Source organism: Gymnogyps californianus, chromosome 27 (assembly GCF_018139145.2).
Source record: "Gymnogyps californianus isolate 813 chromosome 27, ASM1813914v2, whole genome shotgun sequence".
Classification (NCBI taxonomy): Eukaryota; Metazoa; Chordata; class Aves; order Accipitriformes; family Cathartidae; genus Gymnogyps; species Gymnogyps californianus.
This window is the reverse complement of record NC_059497.1, coordinates 2,557,040-2,578,084: the sequence shown is the minus strand read 5'-3', so window position 1 is coordinate 2,578,084 and position 21,045 is coordinate 2,557,040. Positions and strand designations below refer to the sequence as shown.

At 42.2% G+C, this 21,045-nt stretch overlaps 1 protein-coding gene across 5 annotated transcripts in view; it reads left to right on the top strand.

The window, feature by feature from the left end:
• The window catches only part of SRGAP2 (SLIT-ROBO Rho GTPase activating protein 2), a 109,825-nt gene that overhangs the window by 24,861 nt on the left and 63,919 nt on the right, over positions 1–21,045 (top strand). For all 5 annotated transcript variants that reach the window (XM_050911306.1, XM_050911303.1, XM_050911305.1 and 2 more), the window contains exon 2: positions 11,181–11,373. In XM_050911306.1, coding sequence (XP_050767263.1) covers positions 11,181–11,373 — 193 coding nt within the window. The remainder of the gene's footprint in view (positions 1–11,180; positions 11,374–21,045) is intronic.

Genomic DNA, 21,045 nt, shown 5'->3' with positions numbered 1-21,045 from the left:
AATTATACTGATTTGAAAAATACACTTGATGTTACTTTGCATGAAATACTTGTGTGTAAGAGTGTAAATATCAGGTCTTATGGATTGGGAAGAAGTAATAATTTTTCACATTGCTGCTTCTGGGTTCTTGCATCTCAGTATCTTTCAGTACTTCCAAACTTTGCTTAACCCTTGACAGGTAGAGAAATGGAAAATTATAATGTCAGATTAACTAAGTTTTTGCAGTGGGAACAAAGGTGGCTGGGGATTGGGTCTGGGGAATTTGGTCCATCCCTGGACTGTTTTCCCGAGGAAACAATTAGCATTCTGGAGGATTTCATGCATCTGTGTGTGTATGGATGCCACTTTCTCACCTATAGATGTTTCTGTGTGTGCACACATATGAACATGGTAGTCTAGTGATTTATAGCGTATAGTGAGTTTAATTCGGGATTCCTGAAGTGAATTGAAGCAGTGAGAACATATGGCAGATGCCAGAAATAATGATTGCATTACACGTTTCTAATGAATAATTCAATTCAGTTTAGTACTGTTCCACCATTAAAATAAGCCCCTGACAATATTTGACATAATGCAGATGAAACGCTTCAAGAAAAAATTTTGGAAGGCGAAAGAAGCAGTTGTTTCGCTTCTGTTGGAATCACCACCGGTAGAGGAAATCTTAGCGCTCAGTTAGAACGAAGACATATGTAAAGTCTTGGGCTGGAGCTGTGGCTATTAAACAGTTCCTCTACGTTGTGTAGCCAGGGAGCAGACTTCAGGAGGAAGAACAGTGGTCGTGAATGGCTGCTGTGGAGCTGCAAAGAGAAACTATTTCTAAAATAGGCCAGAAAAGCACAGCAGAAACTACAGGAAACAATACATAGGAGAAATTATTTTTAAAATTGGTAAAAAGAAAAAAAAAAAGTCTCCTTTCTCCTAACCCTAAAATCCCCATTTCTGAATTTGGGTACTGATACATTGTGGGCAAAAAAAGTAGAGTGAAAGAGAATATTTCAGTGACACCCAAATATTTTTGAGCTCTTCTGAAAAAAGTTCTGCCACCCGTCACTCGAGGGGTGTGTTTTGGGGAGTGGGAATTGAACGTTTCTGCAGCTGCTTGGATGCTGCTTAGACTTGAGTTTTACTAAATGCTCGCAGAGCTCTCGTGTCAGGTATCCTGCGTAGCTGTATAAATGGAGAAAGTGAGGCACAGGCTTAACTATTTGTTAAAGGAGTAGGAGTGTTTGGAATGGAAATCAGTTGTCCTACTTGGACAGTAGGAAGAGGCAGTGGCACTGTAGGTACCTAACACTGCCTGTGAAGTTGGCTGTATGAAAGCCTTAAGCAGGGCTGCAGGAGGTAGGAATACAAAATTTCTCGTTTAACTGCTGGTGTCAGGTAGCTAATGGCATAGACTAAGGCTGATTCTTCATCGACTAAGCAAAACAGAGGTAACCAGACCACTTTTTTCTTTTGTATCTGAACTAAAACCAAAGATAATGCTGATAATTCTGCATTTTACAATCCACTTTTCCTATTTTGGGGGGTTTTTTTGTGTGTTTTGTGTAACGCATGGGAGAAGTACTAGCATGCTGCAGAATGATGAAATGCAGAATGAGCCTATATCTCCCGCTTCATGGTGATTTCAGGACATAGGTCTAGCTGCTCATTTTTCTTCTTTATTTTTTCTGGATTTCTTCAATAAGGTATGGTTTTCCAAACTGCTTTCTGTGAAGCACACTCATGATAGCATCAAGAAACTAATGAAGCTGGTCTGGAGCAGAGAGGTGTCCCACAGCCCTCGTCTTGCATGGGACTGCAGCATTTCTGAACCATGGGGCGAGAGCCGGTGCACCCCGTGCTGGCGGAGCTCAGCCGGGTCAGCAGCATCTTGACTCTGCTTTTGTCTCACAGACCTGTTCTGCTGTCTCTTCCTGATGGATTTCCATTCTAGAATAAATACATTTCTGTTGAAGGCAAGTGCCAGCCTCTCCCTTTACAGAGGAATTTAACTTCCTTTGTGCAGCGTGAAACACTGCAGTACAACATTCTTCATTCAAATCTCCTGTTTTGAAATGAAGAGCCATGAGTACCTGGCTCCCCTCCCTCCCTCTCTCCACGCCCAGGCGGCTCATTGCTTGCAAATGAATTAATGTGGTTTCTGGAGGGTGTTTCTGTACATTTCCCACACTTTTTGGTCAGTCTGATTAATTCTTGCACTCTGATGCTCCATGGGGAAGCTCAGGATTGATCACTGCTCATGAGCCTTCCCTGGACTTGCTATTTCATTCCTTCATAACTTTTTCGTGGTGTTTAAAATGTTAAAGAGCGATGGCAATAGTGTGCTGGACAGCACAGCAAGTGTTGGAAATGGAGGGAGGACAGGGGTGGTACCAGGGCTGGTGGAGGAGCAGGAGTTAAACTTCTGTTCCTTGGAGCATAAGCGCCTTGTGCAACAGCTGGTGGAAATCCCCACTCCTGTCCTCTCTCCCAAAAAGGATCCAGAAACTTACATTTTAGTGGTAGCTAGCCTTTGTTTCGTGAGAAATCGGGAGTAATTTGATTGAAAATGTGTCCAGCATGTGCTCAGCTTTATTCCTTACTGCATTTATTCCCTGTTGTTGACTTCTTATAACTGGGAGCACACGTCCAGGCTCCTTGTGCTGCTAACCACCTTTTTTTGTAATTAACACAGCAGGGTTTGAGGAAAGAATCTCTTCTTTGTGGGAGAAAGGTTTGAGCAGTCAGTAGGAGAGCGTGATGAAAAATACCTGAGAGTCTGATGCTTCAGGGAGACTTGGTTTGCCCTGGGCCAGAAGTGGAAAGGGCATTTAAAGCAGGGAAAAAGCCCCTTATGTTAAAAATGTTCACCAAATTTTTGGCCATCTATGCAGTGTTGGCTTCGTCACCCTGCATGAGAGGAAGCCGTTCAAATAACTATTAAAAAGTTGTTTGGAAAACATATAATTTCAGGTTGCTTCATGGGCCCAAAGCGATTTCTGCCTCCCGGCATGCACGGGCACTTGGGATGCTCGTGACTGAAGGCTACAAAGAGTTCGTCAGCAAGAGCTATTTTCTGAGTACTGAAAATATAATCTGGGGGGCGTGTGTGTTGCTTTTGATTACACTAATAGTCCATGTGTCAAAATGACTTTTAAATTGTTTATTATATGAATCCATACTGCAAACCAGTGATAAAATGTAGTTTTACTACTTGCCCATAGTATTTTATCCAGCATTCAGAAAGTGGGAAAGCATAAGCAAAGGTTTGTCCGAGGTTTTTTTTGGCTTGATGTCGTCTGGGGGAAACCTTTAACTGAGTACAGACAATCCTAAAATAGCTGTGAAGCTTCCTGTAGGCAGAAGTAGTTGTGATGCGCCTGCTGCTTGCATGCAGGTTTGGGGTTTTCACTTATTTGAAATGTACTGATAAACTTTTATTTGTTTTGAATAAACAGTTGTAGAACCTAAAAATATAATATTGCCCGATGTACTTAGACATGTTACCTTTATCAGGGTTTCTCTGTGCACTATGGATTAGTTACAAAGATGAGGACTTTGCTCGTGCGCATAGGAGGAGTTACCCACGCTCTGCTGTTGGAATTAGGGCGGTGAATCCCTGCAAAGGGTAATGTAATCTGGATTCTGTTTTTAGACATCCTCCCTGGAAAGTCAACAGCGTGGACTTTGTTTTGATAATAGTAAAGGAGACTGTCATGGCTATTTCATTAGAAAAAAAAAAAATCAGTATTTAGTTTGAATTCTGCATGGATTAAATGCCTTGGCAACTTTGTCAACATGTTTAATTGCGTAATTTTGAGCATTTGCTTAAAAGCTTTGCCAATCTGAAGCCTTGCATCAGTTTGCAGTCTGTGAATTGCAGATGAATGTTTTTTCATATGGGTATGGAAAACAAATGTATAGGCTTGCTGCATTCAATGGGATTCTAGTTGAAGGGTGCTTAAAGTTATAAAATTTTCAAGCTACCAGTTGTGATGGAGGCGTTGCACAACTGAAATAAAGGCAGAAAGCATCGGCTGCCTCGCTCCTTTTAAGTGACACTTTTGTTGTGCCTAGAAAAGGCACCCAAGGTAGGGTGTTGTCTACCAAAAGGTAGACCCAAGTAGTTAGTGATGCAAATATATTATGATGTAGGTATGAAAATAAAAGATGAGTGTCCTCAGTACTTCACTGAGACTGAGACTAGCCTTAATTTTTGCTTTTAAGCATGTCTTGCATCCTCTTCTTTTACTTCACTAATGCAAAACTTCATGCACTCATCTTATACCTCAGAACAATTTTATCAATCTGTATTAGAAAGAATTTCAGCTACTAATGCCTACAATTCTGTTTATATAACTATAAAGGGATTCTTGTCAATGTGTATTACCCAATGCTAATATTTCTCAAATGGGTAAGGAATATCCTGTTTTTTAAAGGAAAATTTACCTTTTCCATGGCATGCAGTTTCTGACAGGATTATGAACCTGAACCTCCCTCCTGGCTCTGGTCTTAAACAAAAGACTGTATTTCCTCCTCTTATATCATTTTCACTTCAAAGCCTGGTTTTTAGATTACCAGTGAGATTTTTAAGGCTGTGATGATCAACAGCTTTCAGCTAGCAATGCAGTTTGTTCCGTGAAATTCTTGCTGTTACTGTATAAATGCTTTTCTAAGTCATTAAACTTCCCCGCCATAGTCAGGGTTGTTGGGCTGTTGTCTGTCACTTGTCACAGTCCTATTTGTAATCATGTACCAAAAAAAAAATATTGAGGCTGTTTTCACAAAACTACAAGTCTTTCACTTTTGGAGTACAACCTTTCTTATATGTGATGGTAGAGGAAATGTGAACAATTCTTAGCAGTTAGTAATGTGCTGGGAATATGTCAAAATATGTAATCCAAAGCATTCTCTAAAACTTAGTTATATATTTAAATGGTTTTAACTTTTACTTAGAGCTGTAGTGTTGGTTGTTTTTAATTTTTTGAAACTGAATGGATTGTTAACTTCAAACTAAACTGTAATCTTAACCTAAGCTTCCATGGGGTTTGCAAAGGGAGGCAGGTGGATGCCTGGGCCGCCGCCATCTTACTCTGATGTTCAGCACCAGAGTGCATGGCAGCTTTCAGGAGTCGGGGATTTAAGAAACTTATCACAGACAAGGCGCAAGATCTAAAATTACTGCTCCAGTCTTATGTATGAAGTGGAGATTTTGTTCATTTTGGACTGCTTTGTCTTTCATATGCTGCAGAGTAGCCTGAAACATAAGACTGTGTTAGTGCTGTGCATGCAATTTAATGCTTGGTGTCTTCCAGTTTTTCTGCATAATTGCTTCTTACCTGCTGGGCGGGGGTCCTGAAAAGTTAGGGGTAACTGAGCTACATGCAAAGGTTTTGAATCTGCTGACTTCTACCTTCCCATTCACGGTTTGATTCTGTTTTGCTTTGATTTTGGTGTGCCTCCTGCTTGTATTGAGCTTATATGGCATTAACATGGGAGGAGGACCGCCCCTCGCAAAGCAGCCATGGGGGACCACTAAGTCAAGGCGAGAGCACGGACGGTTTTGGAGTTCAGCTCTGCCAGTTGGAGCGGATTTGTGTGGGTGAGAGGATTGCTGTTTAATCTGGGCGGGAGCTGGGGGTTGGTGGTTCTGTTTTGTTGTCGTCCCACTCCTTTCCCAAGCTTGTCATCTTTTTATACAGCATGGCAGTTGGGATAGGGGTGGGAACATCTTGAGAAAGCTGCAGTGCAGATACATGGAGATGTAGCTAGATACTGAAAAGCAGCTCAGGCTGCTTGTGCCTTCTCCTGGTATTCTGTGCTGTGCAGGCTGTGGTTCACCGTGTTGCTATCCAGTTAGAGCAGTTACAGCTTATCGCTGGGAAGAGTTGAAACCCTGCCTAGGGAGGTGATCCTGCTTGAAGCAGGAACGTTGCTCAGAGTGTGTGAGATGACTGGGCACGGAGGTCTCCTGGGTCTGAGTTCATCCTTCTAGCACTGTACATGACCTACTGAAGAATGAACAAGTTGGTACAGAAATTTCTTTGTTTCCGTACTTCCAACTTTAGTTTATAGGATGCTTAAGCCTAAAAAAATCATTTTGGTAAATTCTTTTTCAGAAGCTGAATGTTGCATGGTGTAGAAGAGCAAGGTATAGTTCCAGTCAGAGTGTATATATCTGCCTGCTCTGGGCATAATTGTTTTATGATAGTGCAGATTCTTGCCAGGAGCTTTGCAGAAACCCTCTCCTGTTTGGTATAGTTTGAGAAGCCTCTGCTGTTCAGTAGAGGTCCATAATTGCACAGAAATTCTTATAATCTGCTCAAGTGCAAAAAAAAGTATCAGTTTTTAAAATTAAGGATAACCTACTATTAATTTCGTTTACTGGATCCTTCCCAAGATTGTAGGGTAGGAGTGTTTTGGGACCTCGGATTTGTCGTGTAACTAGCCACCTAGACACTCACCTAGTTTAAACTAGCAGGCTTTTTCAGCAGGAACAATCAATTCATGAAGATCATCCAGATTTTTTAAAGATATGACCAGGTATGGTGGTAGCTTAAAATGTAGTATGTTTTTTAACTTGCCTATGATGGAAACTACTGGCGATGACCTTTCCATGGAAGTATTAGAGGGACCATCGCTTAAATGCCAGCATTTTATTCAGGAACAATTACCTTCATGATAGTGCACTATCATTTATGCCTATCAATACTTTATATGCTTCAGAGTTTAAAAAGGGGAAAAAAAAAAAAGTAAAATAGGTTAGAGATGTTGAGAATGACAAATGTGACCAAAATACATAAGGTAGAAGATCCTTCCTTACCCTTTGAATTCATTAAAAACTAGACATGCCTGCTGAGTGCTACAGGGAATGTTGAAAAGGTAGTTGCAGAAGGGATAAAAGTAAAATTATGCAACTGTCTAGCATTATACAATACTCCGTCCCTCTGTGACCTAGGTGACTTTATGATCTGGTGATGGAAGTGAATAAATGGTTTGTTTTAAACGGATGGAAAACTTTTCTGTTGCTACTAGGGATGTTTTAAATATGTAGTTGTCAGCCACGTGAGCTTTAAATACAATAGAAAAGATTCTGCAATACAGGGCAAGGCTTAATGGGAGAATAAGAATACCTGGTGTTTAATCCTAATTCAGGCATCTTGACCTTGAGTTAAACGTGCTTATTCACCTTCAGGCACTTGACACATTGGCAGCAGGAGCACAGTCTTCAGGAGGCTGTTCCTTGTTTTGAATGATCACAGTGGGTGGGATCGCTAAGGTCTACAAGTTTTAGAAAAGGAAAGGAGGTGGAAGGCTTTTTGGTGTTTAAAGTGGCTGTTAACCTAATAACCTGTGTAAATTAAAAGATGCGAAAGCAGTGAATTCAAAATTAAAGTGGTTGGTGTGACTGCAGAAATAAAAAGGTCCCGTGTAACACAGTGACCTGCGGGTTAGAGCACACGCAGCCTCTGACTCTGCCGTGGTATGTTCTCGGAGTAAGTCCGAAAAAAAAATCTTTTGCTTGTATAAGCAATGGGAAAACAAGCAGACACTTTATACTCTAGAAAGCCCAGTAAGCCTCAGGAAATTCCTGCATTCTTGATTTTATTTAGTGGCAAAGTACTGTGCGGTGTGTTTTTGAAAGATGAGCAAGGTTGCCCTTCTCCAGCCCAGCACCACAGACTCGATAAGCTGGAGCTGAATAGCTTATTGTTCCCCTGCAGGCAGCCTGATCAGCTGTCACTGTTCCCCTCAAAAAACACTGAGTTTATTTATAAAGAAAAAGTGCTGGTATCGCATTTCTTACTAAAGGAAAAGGTTGTTAGTTCTTGCTGCTGTTTAGCAGGAGAGCTGTGTGTGAAGTATCCTACCTTGAGAACCAAGAGCTTGAGTTTCATTGTAATTTTGTAATTAAAAAACATGTGCTTTGCTGATCTTCTTGTCTTTGAGAACTAGTATTTTGGAAGTGGTCCTTTGGATTTCTACTTTTTCTACTGGAGCTAGTTTCTCAATTGAGAACGTGACTGATGGAGAACGCCAGAGTTTGCCAGGTTGTCACCCTCATAAAAGATCCATCAGTAGTAGCACAGAGAAGCGTAGGTGGCCACACCATTACCTGTCTGAGCTGTATCTGGTATTTTCTATTCCTGCCCCAATCCTCTTTTTAAACATAGTGCCTACTGTTCATCCATGCTGATAGGGTAGCTGACTTTTTCTGAAAAATAACACTGTGCAGATGATCAAGCCCTAAATGCACAAATAGATGCATCATATACAAGGAAGATATTTGCTGCATTTGAATTCTGTGCCTCTTTCTTTATCTGCTTAGCAGAAAATGCCAGATCTACTCAAGTATTTTCTTTGTGTGATACCTTTTCATGGGTCTAGGAACTAAGCCACAGCTTATTAAAATTAGTGTCTTTGCCCAATGACTTCTGAAAAGGTCAAAGAGTTGTTCCTATGTTGGGACCATCCCTTTTGTTGAGGAAAGGGTGAAGACACAAAGGGAGGAAGAGTTTTCTAATACTTCTTGCCTTGAAGGATGTTCTTTCTTGAATGTCAGACCTGCAGATGAGTGTTAGGTTAAGGACTAGACAGACTGATTCATTGCAGCAAGGAAACACTACGTTACTGTGCGTTTTGGTGCTATTATCGTCCAGCTACCTCACCTTCTTTTCTGTATGAAAGTCTTAATGACAAAGCTGCAGGTAGAATGGGGTTGTCTTGTTTGCATTGGACGTGACTAAACCTGTCACACAAAACTCACTTGTGTAGAGTTTTGCAAATCCATTAGTAGTTTTGTAATTGGGGACCGAGCTGAATGGAGAAGATGTATATAGTGTATGTTGAGCATCAACAGCAAATTTTTAAGTAAGTGGTAGCAGATCTAATGTGCATGAGTATTCGTTCTTTCCCCGTGCCCCTCCCAGCCCCTGCTAATCCTGAAACACTTTTGCTAGCTGGAACTGAGCAAACAACAAAGAAATCTCACAAACTTGCAAGAAATGCAATACACAGGTTTTACCTAGTGTCGCTCATGCCTCCCCGTGCCGCCTTCCCTGCGGACCGAGGGTTGTGCCCTTGCGAGCGCTGTAGGGTAGAGGTTCCTTGTAGGTCCCTCTGGGTTTGTTTCTGCAGCACCCTTGCAGCCAGCCCTGGCAGGAGGAGCAGATGGTGCTGGTCCCTGCCCAGGGGTGAACCCGCACCCTTCCTGCTGCGGCCGCCTGGGCTGGAGAGGGAAGTGTAGCTGGGGCTTCCCTGGGCCTGGAGAAACGGGCGTGCTGAAGTGGTTTTGATTAAAGAAGTATGTGGACAACTCAGGCCTGTGTATTTGCTTGTAGTTGTATTTCCTGATGAAGAGACAGAAGTTTTCCGTTTCCTAAAATTCTCTCCTGAGAAAACAATAAACTTGACCAGCTTTGCCCACATGTCGCAGTTTTGACTACTCCGTTTCGTTCTGTGTTACGACCTTGCTGCCTGTATTTTCTCCCCGCAGTGAAAGCTACAGAAGCCCCTGGGTACTACAGTTTCAGAGCAGTAGTACTACCAAATTAAAGTGCTAATCAAGGTCATCTTCAAGCTTGAAAACCCCACATTTTTGCAGATTCTTTTTTTTTTTTTTTTTTTTTTTTTTTTGGCAAGCCTAACTAGGAGCCGTATTTGTATACACATGTTTTGGGTTTTGGAATCCCTAAAATAAAGATGCATGCTTTCTTCATTGCAAATCCTGGACCCCCTGAAACCGTTTGTTCCTGCAGATGTGAGCACAATTGAAGGCAACTGATACTCATAGCACATGGCAAGAGTAAAGCGCTTGGAGGTCCAGATGGTATGTTTTTTTCTGGGCAAAGGGACAAGCATACTGAGGAGGCCAAGCTGGCCTCTATTATTGCGTATCTCAGGAATTAGCAATGAAGTAGTTGATTAAAAAATTGCATTTGGAAAATGATACTTACCCATCTTCAGTTGTGGTGACGAAGTTGTGGGTGCCTGCAGCTGCAATGCATAGATATAAACAAAGCTGTGCATGCTGAAGACCTGAATGTTACTTATTTTATTGCTGATTCTGAATTCAGCTTGGAACAACACATCTCTGAAAACCTTTGGAAGGAGCAGCAATAACAGTCAAGCAATAGCAGGCATCTCTAAAGTTTGAGTGCTCAAAGACCTTTAGATGAAAGTGCGTATTTTATTGTTTTCATGTTGTTTATTGCCTGTATAAAAGCCAAATAACCTCTACTAGTTGCATCACTGAATATTTCTGCATTTTTAGACTAAGACACTGACACGCTTCTGCTATGTTTTCTTGCCCTGTTTGACCAGTGAGCAAGTCACTTCACTATTCTGTCCCTCAAATTCAGAATCAGTAAGATAAGGAGAACACCACCCTGGCTTAAAGGGCTAATGTGAGAAGTTCTCATATTTGTAAAATGTTTGAAAACTGTTTGTAAAATATTGTGTTAATACAAATAGATATCTTCAGTAATAATTATGCATAATAATAATATTAGCACCTATATCTGTGTGCTTTATGGGTCCTTTAGACATAGGTATGTTACTTGCAGATATTTTAAAAAGAAAAATAGTTTTCCTGAAGATAATTCCCTAATGGGAAGTGCTATCATGTTGGCTCTCCGAAGGGGTGTCTTCATCTGTTTCGATGGCTTGGTTTATAATGAGAGCTGCACAGCTGGAGACTCAGTAACTAACTGAATAATCCAAAATTGGTGCCTTTGGGGAGTGCCTCAGTATGTGCAACGTCTTGTTTCTGCATCAAGAGTAGTCTGCAAAGGAATTTGATAGATATTCCCTGAAGTGACTTTCTGAGCTGACGTGGGGTATTGCAGCATTCAGTCCTTTTTCCAGACTGAGATTCAGTACATTTTTAGGCAGTGACCACTACTTCTTGATGCCAAAAATGCACTTGACACTTGTAATTGATGCACTCTTCAGCAGTAAAGCTTTGCTTGTAGGTCTGTGCGCCAGATTGCAGGGTATTGAATGACTTTCCTGCAACCGGCGCATCCGAGATGCAATCGCAATCATTTTCTGTCTGCAGATATAGTTAATCATAATGGAGTTTTGCTGACATATTACTAATGAGGGAACGTATTTTTAACTATATTTTACTGGAGAATTTTTATGGTGTTTTCTCTAATGGGATTTTGTTTAATCTTTAGTGCTTTTGTTTGTTACAGAGATCCGTGCCCAATTGGTAGAGCAGCTGAAATGCCTTGACCAACAGTGTGAGCTTCGGGTCCAGTTACTGCAGGACTTGCAGGATTTCTTCCGCAAGAAGGCAGAGATTGAGATGGATTACTCAAGGAATTTGGAGAAGTTGGCTGAGAGATTCCTGGCTAAAACTAGGAGCACCAAAGACCAGCAATTCAAGTAGAGTATTTGCCTTTTGTTTTTGCCCTTTTTTCCCTGTAGATGTGGTCGCAAGGATAGGAATGCAAAAAGAGAGCCGATATAGTGAGTGTAGGTATCAGCACTGTTGTGAATATCAGAATAAAATGTTTCCCAAGTTTGTGTTAAACACAGAACCCATTTCATGTTTCTACATAGCCGGGTTGCTAGCTTCATTTCAGTAATTCCTGGTAGGTCATATGTTGTCAATAGGGAATGGAATGGTAAAAATTGGGACGTCTAAAAGGAGTAATTTTCTTGGGAAGGTGGGCAAAGCTGTATACCAGATTTGATGGACAAAGCCAGGATTTCCTCCAGTGCCAGTGGCTTTGGTCTGTTTTTTTTAAAAGTAACTGTTTCTAATCTGTTATATGTTGTGATTTGCCATTGCAGCTCTGTTTTCAATATCCTATGCATACTCAGTGTAGGATTTAAGTGTTGTATCTCTGCTCGTATCACTTCAAAACAGTAGAGAAATAAGGCCAATAGTACTTCCAAATAGAGCTGTGCCATTTGGGGGGCAGGAATCCCTAGATACTAAGCTGATAGGATTCACTTAAAATTTAAAGGTGTCCTCATTGACAATCAATTATCTCACCTGCTTGAAACATTATTTACAGGTCTGACCATACTGTTTTGGTTGTTCCCCGCTTAGCTGTTTGAGTTGGGATGACTAACGCGTATCGAATGTGGTTGCGTGGATTCAAAGCCTTCTGATTTACTACTGACTTCTGCCTGGAGGAAGGGACACAGGTGCTTTTCCCAGGAAGGGGATGCGGGAGAGGACCTGTGGGTGAAGAAGGGGCTGGTGCAGGCTGCACGGCACGGCAACATCAGCCCAGTGAGTAGGTGGCCTGCACAAAGCCACAGCCACGGGGCTCCTGTAGCTGACATCTGGGCAGTGCACAAGCTTGTCAGGCTTTGTTGTCAGGGTAGCAGCTGGGGAAAACACCGAGCAAAAGCAGCCTCGGGATCTGAATCATTTCTGCTTTGGACAGATTGGTCTGAGAGGATCCATCTGGGTCTACCACCGCCCAAAGTGCAGTGTCACTTTTAGCGTTGTTTGAGTCGGGCCATTATCTGTGTGTTTGGTTTTTTGTTGTTGCTGCGTTTGGAGGGATATGGGGATATATCAGCTTTCCCTTTCCACTAGAAGCTCTTTTTGTGAAAGCCATTAAGTAGGCACCATTTTAGTTTCCTTTCTGTACAGCTTTGATGTCATTTACTTCAGTTCTTACTTAAAACGCACATTGTGCTACATTGTCGGGAAAGCATGACTCCCAAGCATAGCTATTTGACAGGTTGGAGAAGAGTTATTCTGCGTACCTGTAGAGCTGTAATTGTCTTAAGTATTTTTTTTCTTTTCCTTTACAGTGAAAGTGTTCTTGTAACTATTAAGCTGTGTATATTCTCTACATGCCTTTAAGATGGCACTAAAGAAATGATGTCTTGAACTATAATTTTCCTCTGCATTATGATTGGTCTTTTTCAGTTTATTTTGTTGTTATTCCTGGTGAAAATTGAGGTGGTTTCCTTTATCTTACATAATGTGAAACATCACATCAGAAATGCTTTTGTATTCAGCTTTCAGTGTTGGGAAAGTTGTATATAGCTTACTTCCTATTTTGAGATTGAGTGAATTTTTAATGTGGAATTTTTTACCATAGTTGAACAGAATCCTACATGATGTCATGCTTCGTGTGAATTAAATATGCTGGCTGTGATACTGCAGGGTTTTTAAGAATTTTTTCTTGTTTGTTCTAATGCATTTTCCTCACTGACCCGTGCCCCTGGTTTTTGAGCTGTTTGTACTTTAGATAGGCTTTATAAAGCTGTACCTGGACCAAATTGACCTCAAATATCCTAGCTATTGAGTGTAGCCTGAATTGGACAGGTGATTTTATCAGCACATAAAACTTCCACTTGAATTTCTGAATTAAATGTCCGTGCTTTTCTGGTCAAGTCCAGGGTATTGCCCGAAATACTCTGAAACCTGTTACTGAGCATCAGTTTCACTTCGCTTTGCAGAGGGCTAACGTTGCTCAGGCTCCTGATTTTGCTTGCATTAGCAGCAGATAGCTCCTGGCAGAAAAGCATCTTGCTCTTGGAATATGTTATCCCTGCAAGGTTTGAGTCCCAAATGTACAAGTTGTTAATTTGGTCAAGAGTTGGAATAAGGGAAAAAAATAACTCTTAACGATAAGGCTGCTGGGTCTGTGGGCAGTAGTTGTCACAGCAGCAGCACACGGTTGTAAAGCTGTCTGTCCTGGGTAGCTCCATCTATTACTTGTTCGGTCATTTGTGTCTGCTGGCTGTAACATTCAGAAATGTGTCAGAATACCACAGGGATCAGTAAGGAAGCAATTCCAATTATAATTACCTATCCCCAACACTACTCTGTCTGAATAGTGAAGGGTAACTTGGCTGGTATCTTTTCTGTAGATGCTGAAGCTGTAATCTCATTTGGAAGCCCCCAGAAGACTATTTGATCAAAGCCAACCATCAGATCTCTCCTCCTCAGGAGCCTGGTATTACATGACTACGAGATGTGCACAGGCGGGTGGCTACTCTGTAATTGCCTGGCTGTGACCCTATAAATATACAGTAATAGCATGTTCTTTCGATAACATGATAATTATGTCGGAAGGTACCATATCATTCAGTGACTGCTTACATGTCACTTGCCGTTTTTAGATCTCATAACACTGTCAAGGAGGAAATCTGTCAGGCAGTAACCCTGTAATTTGCATGTGCTTTCATACTCAGTAGCTATTATGTAATTGCCAAGTTGCTCTGAATGTGTTCATTTAAGGGAATGCTGTCAAGGGCAGAAGGCTTCAGTCTGACCCTTGAAATTGGATTGTGTGGCTTCCTCCACCATCCATCTCCAAGCTGGTAAAAGCACATGCTTAAAGGAAAGAGCAATGTGAAGTGCAGGCTTGTGTTGGGTTTCTAACAAATGCGTTGCATGGGGTTTATTTTTCTTAGATGTGGCTGCATCAGAGGGTAAGCTGATCAGGTGGCTACGTTTTCCATATGGGTTTTGAAATGTAGGTGGTTGGGTCTTGACAGCAAACTGTGTGTAGCTGGTGATGGACTTAAAGGGTGCTTGCACATTGCACAGTTTGAAGCTAGCTTCACTGGAGCATCTTAAAATGATTTACAGAGGTAGGTGTGTGTTATTCTCATTTTATGTCTTCGAAGAAGGGGAACAGATTGGTTTAGCCAAGGTGACATACGAGTTGATGACAGTTGGATATATCCCAGGTTTTACTTGCTTTTAACTACTCTACCATGGCTGTTAGACCTCACTTTGCCTAATCTCTTTTAAAAATGTTTTTTCAATTAGAACAGACTATTAAAGAGAATAGTCATATAAAATGTATGAATTTGGTAAGGCTTCTTCAGTACCCGTTGGTAAATATCCTTGCACAAGATGTAAGGACTGGAGGAAAAAAAAAAAAGGCGTTTCACAGCCCAAGTCTTATAACTCCAGTTGTTACACGAGCTTGTCGGTCACGAGTTTGGTATAGTCATCGCTCCTTAAAGATCTGTCTAACTAAAGGTCTGTTTGTGTAGCAGTTAAATCAGAGCATCCATCTCAGCAGGTGTCCATCTTGCCTGTTGGGTCTTGGGGGTCCCTGCAGGCTGCAGCGTTGGGTGTGGGTCTGACTTCCATCCTCAGAGGAAGGCTCTGTCCCACTGCAGTGAAACCCTGGGACCTTTAACTCCAGACTTCAGTTCTCCTATTTCATGTGATTTTGTCCTAAAGGCATTTGCCTATTCAAATAATCGGTTAACAATATAAAAACCGTGGCAAGCCTTGAGTGATTCCTTTCAAGGGAGAAAATGGGAGGAAAAAAAAAAAAGAAAAAAAAGAAAAAATGAAAAGACAATGCTATTTTAAGGCCATATTTTAAATCAAGATAGTCTTTGGAAGTAGGATACTGAGTAGCAATTGTCAGCTGGAGAGCTAAATGTCCAGGATATCCCAGCATGAAATTCAGATGGCTTTCTGGCAGCCTTTGCCTTGAAGTAGAAGATGCAGAATAAGTCTGGCAACCTTCAGGCTGAGCACTTGTAAACAACAGATGTTCATAACTGGAATCTTTTGGAAGAGAAGGGCAGGGAGCAGCGTGTATGTCCATGCTTGTAATTCTCAAAACTTGCAGTTAACACTGAGCTGTGTCAGGAAGACTTTAAGGGGAAATCAAAAGTTGATTTGAATGAGCTGCTTGCAGAGAAGTTCAACTTCAGTTTTCTTAAAAGTGAAGTGATTTCTTTAAAGGAGAGATGATACAGGCTGTGAGGGAGGTATTGACAAAAGCATTTGGGTCACGTGGACTTCAGTTATGTTGTTGTTGTTGTTGTTATTATTTTATTGATTTAATTGGTAAATATTGTCTTAGGCTATTTTGACCTGTGATTCTTTCTGATGGAGCTGAGTCCTGAACATTTTTTTCTGAGTCTTTCAAATAACAACATTTGGAAGATTTTTCTAAGCATGAAGCATTCATTTATTCAGTGACCTCACTGAACCTGGAGAGCTAGGGGTACATGACCAGTGAAAACTGATGTAGAACCCCAGGGAGGATGTGGTGTTTTTCATCATATCAGTGATCCCAGTATCGCACTGGGTTGGTTGGTATGGTTGTAGCTACTCTTACGGAGCACGCTGCAGAGGAGAAAAGTCAGACAGGTTTGAAAAAGTATATACAGAAGCAATTACGTCTCTGCTCTAACACTTGGTCTAGTTCTAGCTCTCATGGTTTGCAGGGTGGACTCGACAATTGCACAGATCTGAAAATAACTTTTTTATCTCTCCCTTCACCTCGTATCTGATTTTAGCAGGTAGTTCAGGTGAGCTGGGCATGAGGTCAGTACTGCAGAGTGTGCACCCTGTAGAGCTCGGAGACCTGAGCCCGCAGGTCACTGTTGAGATGGGAAAGGTAGTGTGTGCAGGTTACTCCACAGAGTGGGAAATAAATCAGTTTCTCGGTTCCCAGGATCTTGATCACTATTTGGGGATGTACCAGCTCTGGAAGTGTCTGTTGCATACCTCTAGGAAACAGATCCCGAATATTTTGGGGGAGCAAGGACGTGGAACAGGAAACTTCAGTTTTTGTGTGTACCACCGTGAGACTTGCTTTAAGAACCTCAGTTCGAAGGAAGGATGGTCGGAGAAGTTTTCTGTCCACACGGATGATGTGACGTGCCCATGTGAATTTAAATGTTTCTCTCTATTTAGTAGTATTTTCATTCTCATCTGACTCATTCCTTTGTCTTGCACTCCTTATGGAAACTCAATATTTCTATTCCTGGTTTGTGGGTGTGGTTTGTTTTGTTTCGCGTTTTTTTATCTAGTGTGGGGGGAGGAGGTTGTTTTTTAAGATAATTTTTCTGCTGTTGCTCTGAACACGGTTACCTTGCAATGCCCAGCTAAGTGTCGCTGGCCTTTGTTGCTCTCTCCTGCTTGCCTTAGAGCAGATAAATCTTGGATTGTCAGTGGGTTCCTTGTATGAATGAGTAATTTAATTAAGACATTTCAGATACTTGGGACTCAAATCTTCCCTTCTGATCTTTTGAGACCGACTGAAACCTTTGAAGTGGAAGTTGCACAGGACCCGATCAAGATAACACCCGGGAAACCACAGAGCTTCATACTTTGTGGTTCCTTAAAAATCTGTGCACAACTTCCTCTTCCTGCTCCCAAACACCCCTGATTGCTGTGATCTGGTGTAATTTAGGCTAACCTAAATAAACTCTCCAGATTCACTATCATCACACGATCTTTAAATGAGTATAAATAGTGCTTGAAATAAACCTGGATCTCGGCATCTTCCTCCTCCTCCTCCTCTCCTTGCGGGGGAAGTTTGAGTCAAACAGTTGTTGTGAATGTGAAATTGCCAGCACTTTGGGAAAGTTCTTATCCAGGTCCTACAGTTTTGGGTTGATCTCATCAATTTTACTTCTTACAGGCGAATACTGACTCCAGTCATTCTGCAGAATGTGGAAATCGAGCTAGCTCTCGATTATACCCAGCAGTCCCTGTTGCATCTTTTTCTTCCCTTTTTCATCCCTCCTCTGTGGTGACATGAAACTGGAAGCAGAATATATTTGCCAGCTCCTTTGAGAATTGAAATGGTTAATGAAAATCACAATTTGCTTCTCTGCCATCTGCTTGTGGTTATGATAGAAAAGGGTCTGTTGTAAACAGTTGTATAACTTCTGCTCTGTGTTGTGAAAACTGTTGCCATGTTCCACCCCAGAAAATGCTGCGTTTTTAGAGGCGCTTTAACAGTTAATGTGTGTGTAGTTTTAAAGGCTACTTGGAAGGTTTGAAGCAAGTAACTGCCTCTTTCCTTTTCTGTTTCATTTCTGTCTTAAGGCCTGCCTTTATCTGCTTTTTGCCAGTGCTAGGAAAATTGTCACTAGCAAATAATGGAGGGGTTTTGTCTCGCTTCCTGTAAAAACCTTGTCGTGAAAACACTGAACCTGTACAAAAGCAAGACAGACCATTTTAACAAGGTACCGAAGGGGTTAGAGAAACCGACAGACACCAAGAAATTAAAGGAATTTAAACGAAAAATCATGAAGCGTGCAGAGCTGTGGTTGCATGAGGTTGAGCTCAGGGTGTGGCGCTCACTGTGCAGACCCGAAGGTGACAATCCCGGTCGCGGATTGGAAGCATGTGGGGTTGTGATTATTTTTTCCTGCAGGATGGCCTTTCATGTCTAACCACACGGAGTGTGTCAACAACCCATCTGGCGCCATTAGACACCAGCAATTTTACTCACCACGCTTTTCATGGGCTCTTGGTATTCGTGCTATGTGCTGCCTTAGAATAGCTTCGGGTGTTGTGGTAGGGCAGCCTGGACAGCTGGGAATTGTCCATTTAACTATTGCATCTCTTCTGGTTCCCATTTGGTGCTTCAGTTTTCTTTGGAAAGCAAGGCACTCGTACCATGCTGTGCTCTGGTCCCTTGCATGTATTCTTGTCTATAGTCATAACGCTTGGCCCTTGTTGCTCACAGCTCTTCCAAGGTAGGGTTGCTCAAGGTAGGGTTGGATTGATACCTCGGTGGGGGCATCCATGAACGGCCAGGTGCTCTTAGTGGAGTAGATAGCAAAAATTCATAATGAGATGGAGAATGTGATGGGAGATATTAAGGGTCAAAACAGCTGAGGTTTTGGATTGGCAATTTGTGCAGTTGAATGGTACAAAGCCTGAGAAGGCAAGTTAGTAGGCTGCACGCAGCTGGACTACTTCTGGCTGCTTAGAGGAGATCTGCAGCTGCACTGGTCTTAGGAAAAGAGTGAAGCAGCAAAGTGATGAAGCAGTAGCAGGCTGTTAAGGGTTTTGAGGCAGGATCTTGAACAGCTAGAACAAGATCAGCTGGTGGAGAGCCTGAGCTTTTTGTTCCTAAGTTTCATTCCCAGACTTTTTATGGTAGTTGATTAATTTTCACTTGCTGAAGCTCTTCCAGCTTTAGAGGGCAAATACTAAGTCAGTGTGTAAAGTACTTTTATATCATTGGTGTAAAGGAGCAAACCAACCAACTTCTAACATCTTTTAATACCGTCCTTCGTAAACTTCTCTTTACAACCATCCACAATACTATCTTACTTAGTTTGCTTCCTGTCTTGAATCACAGTTTGTCTGTTGGTAGAGATGGTGGCTCTCCAGATGGCCTGTACACCTCTGACCCAGCGCTGCTCCTTGGAGGAGCTCTTTCTGGACATGCCTTTCCTCCTCCTGCCCTCTCTTTAGTGGAAGAAAGCTGGGTGTTGTTTCTTGTCTCACCTAAATAAAAAAAAAAAAAAGCCCTTGACGTGTATATTACCTTATAGAATCATAGAATCGTTTAGGTTGGAAAAGACCTTTAAGATCATCGAGTCCAACCGTTAACCTAGCACTGTCAAGTCCACCACTAAACCATGTCCCTAAGCACCACACCTACATGTCTTTTAAATACCTGCAGGGATGGTGACTCAACCACTTCCCTGGGCAGCCTGTTCCAATGCTTGACAACTTTTTTGGTGAAGAAATTTTTCCTAATATCCAATCTAAACCTCCCCTGGCGCAACTTGAGGCTATTTTCTCTCGTCCTATCGCTTGTTACTTGGGAGAAGAGACTGACTCCTACCTTGCTACAGCCTCCTTTCAGATAGTTGTACAGAGCAATAAGGTCTCCACTGAGCCGCCTTTTCTCCAGGCTAAACAATCCCAGTTCCCTCAGCCGCTCCTCCTAAGACTTGTGCTCTAGACCCTTCGCTAGCTTCGTTGCTCTTCTTTGGACGTGCTCCAGCACCTCAATGTCTTTCTTGTAGTGAGGGGCCTAAAACTGAACACAGTATTTGAGGTGCAGCCTCACCAGCACTGAGTACAGGGGGACGGTCGCTTCCCTGGTGCTGCTGGCCACGCTGTTTCTCATACAAGCCAGGATGCTGTTGGCCTTCTTGGCCACCTGGGCACCCTGCTGGCTCATGTTCAGCTGGCTGTCGACCAACACCCCCAGGTCCTTTTCTGCCGGGCAGCTTTCCAGCCACTCTTCCCCAGGCCTGTAGCGTTGCATGGGGTTGTTGCGACCCCAGTGCAGGACCCAACACTCAGCCTTGTTGAACCTCGTACAGTTGGCCTCGGCCCATCGCTCCAGCCTGTCCAGACCCCTCTGTAGAGCCTTCCTACCCTCAAGCAGATCAACACTCCTGCCCAACTTGGTGTCATCTGCAAACTTACTGAGGGTGCGCTCGATCCCCTCGTCCAGATCATTGATAAAGATATTAACCAGAACTGGCCCCAGTACTGAGCCCTGGGGAACACCAGTTGTGACCAGCCACCAACTGGATTTAACTCCATTCACCACCACTCCTTGGGCCTGGCCATCCAGCCAGTTTTTTACCCAGCAAAGAGTACACCCATCCAAGCCATGAGCAGCCTTCTCTTGTGGTGGCAGCTTTTATCTCCATTTCAGCAGGAGTCAGAGCATACGGCTCCATATCTGCATGTATGCCCTTCGAGGGCTGGTTGCAGCCTGGTCAGTATCCGTAGATTCACAATTCTATTAGCCGGGTCTCACAGTTACTAATTAGCTCTCTGGCATATTAACAAAAGAAACGGTATGCTGCAAAAACTGATTGCAGATCGGGGGGCAACTATTTGATTTATATAGCTTAACATCTGGCAGTTTCAACCTTGTACAGTTCTGCATTTTGATCATTCCATCTGGTTTTGCACATCAGCAGTATCTGCAATACAGGACACTAGAGTACGAAGGAAAATATTGTCTCTAAATAAAATCTATACCTTCTCACATTTTATTGTTGTTCTTTTTGTTTTTTGGTTTTTTTTAACTCAAAACACCAGGAGAACCAAAAGCCCAGAATCCTTTTTATATCCCCTCCCACTACACACACACACACGCTCCAAACCTTGAAGCAGTCCAGATCACAAGCTGCAGTCATTTCCTGAGCTTTTCGGTTTTTTAAAGAAAAGAAACAAAGCATCAAGATCAGCTGTTCTGAAACTATTCTTCTTTATCTGAAGTTATCCATATTGCACTACAAATCCAACTGTTGATGTCATGAGAAGGGTAATGAAAATCTGCCATGGCTTGATTTTCATGTTTTCACAATGTCAGACATTTCTTGCAG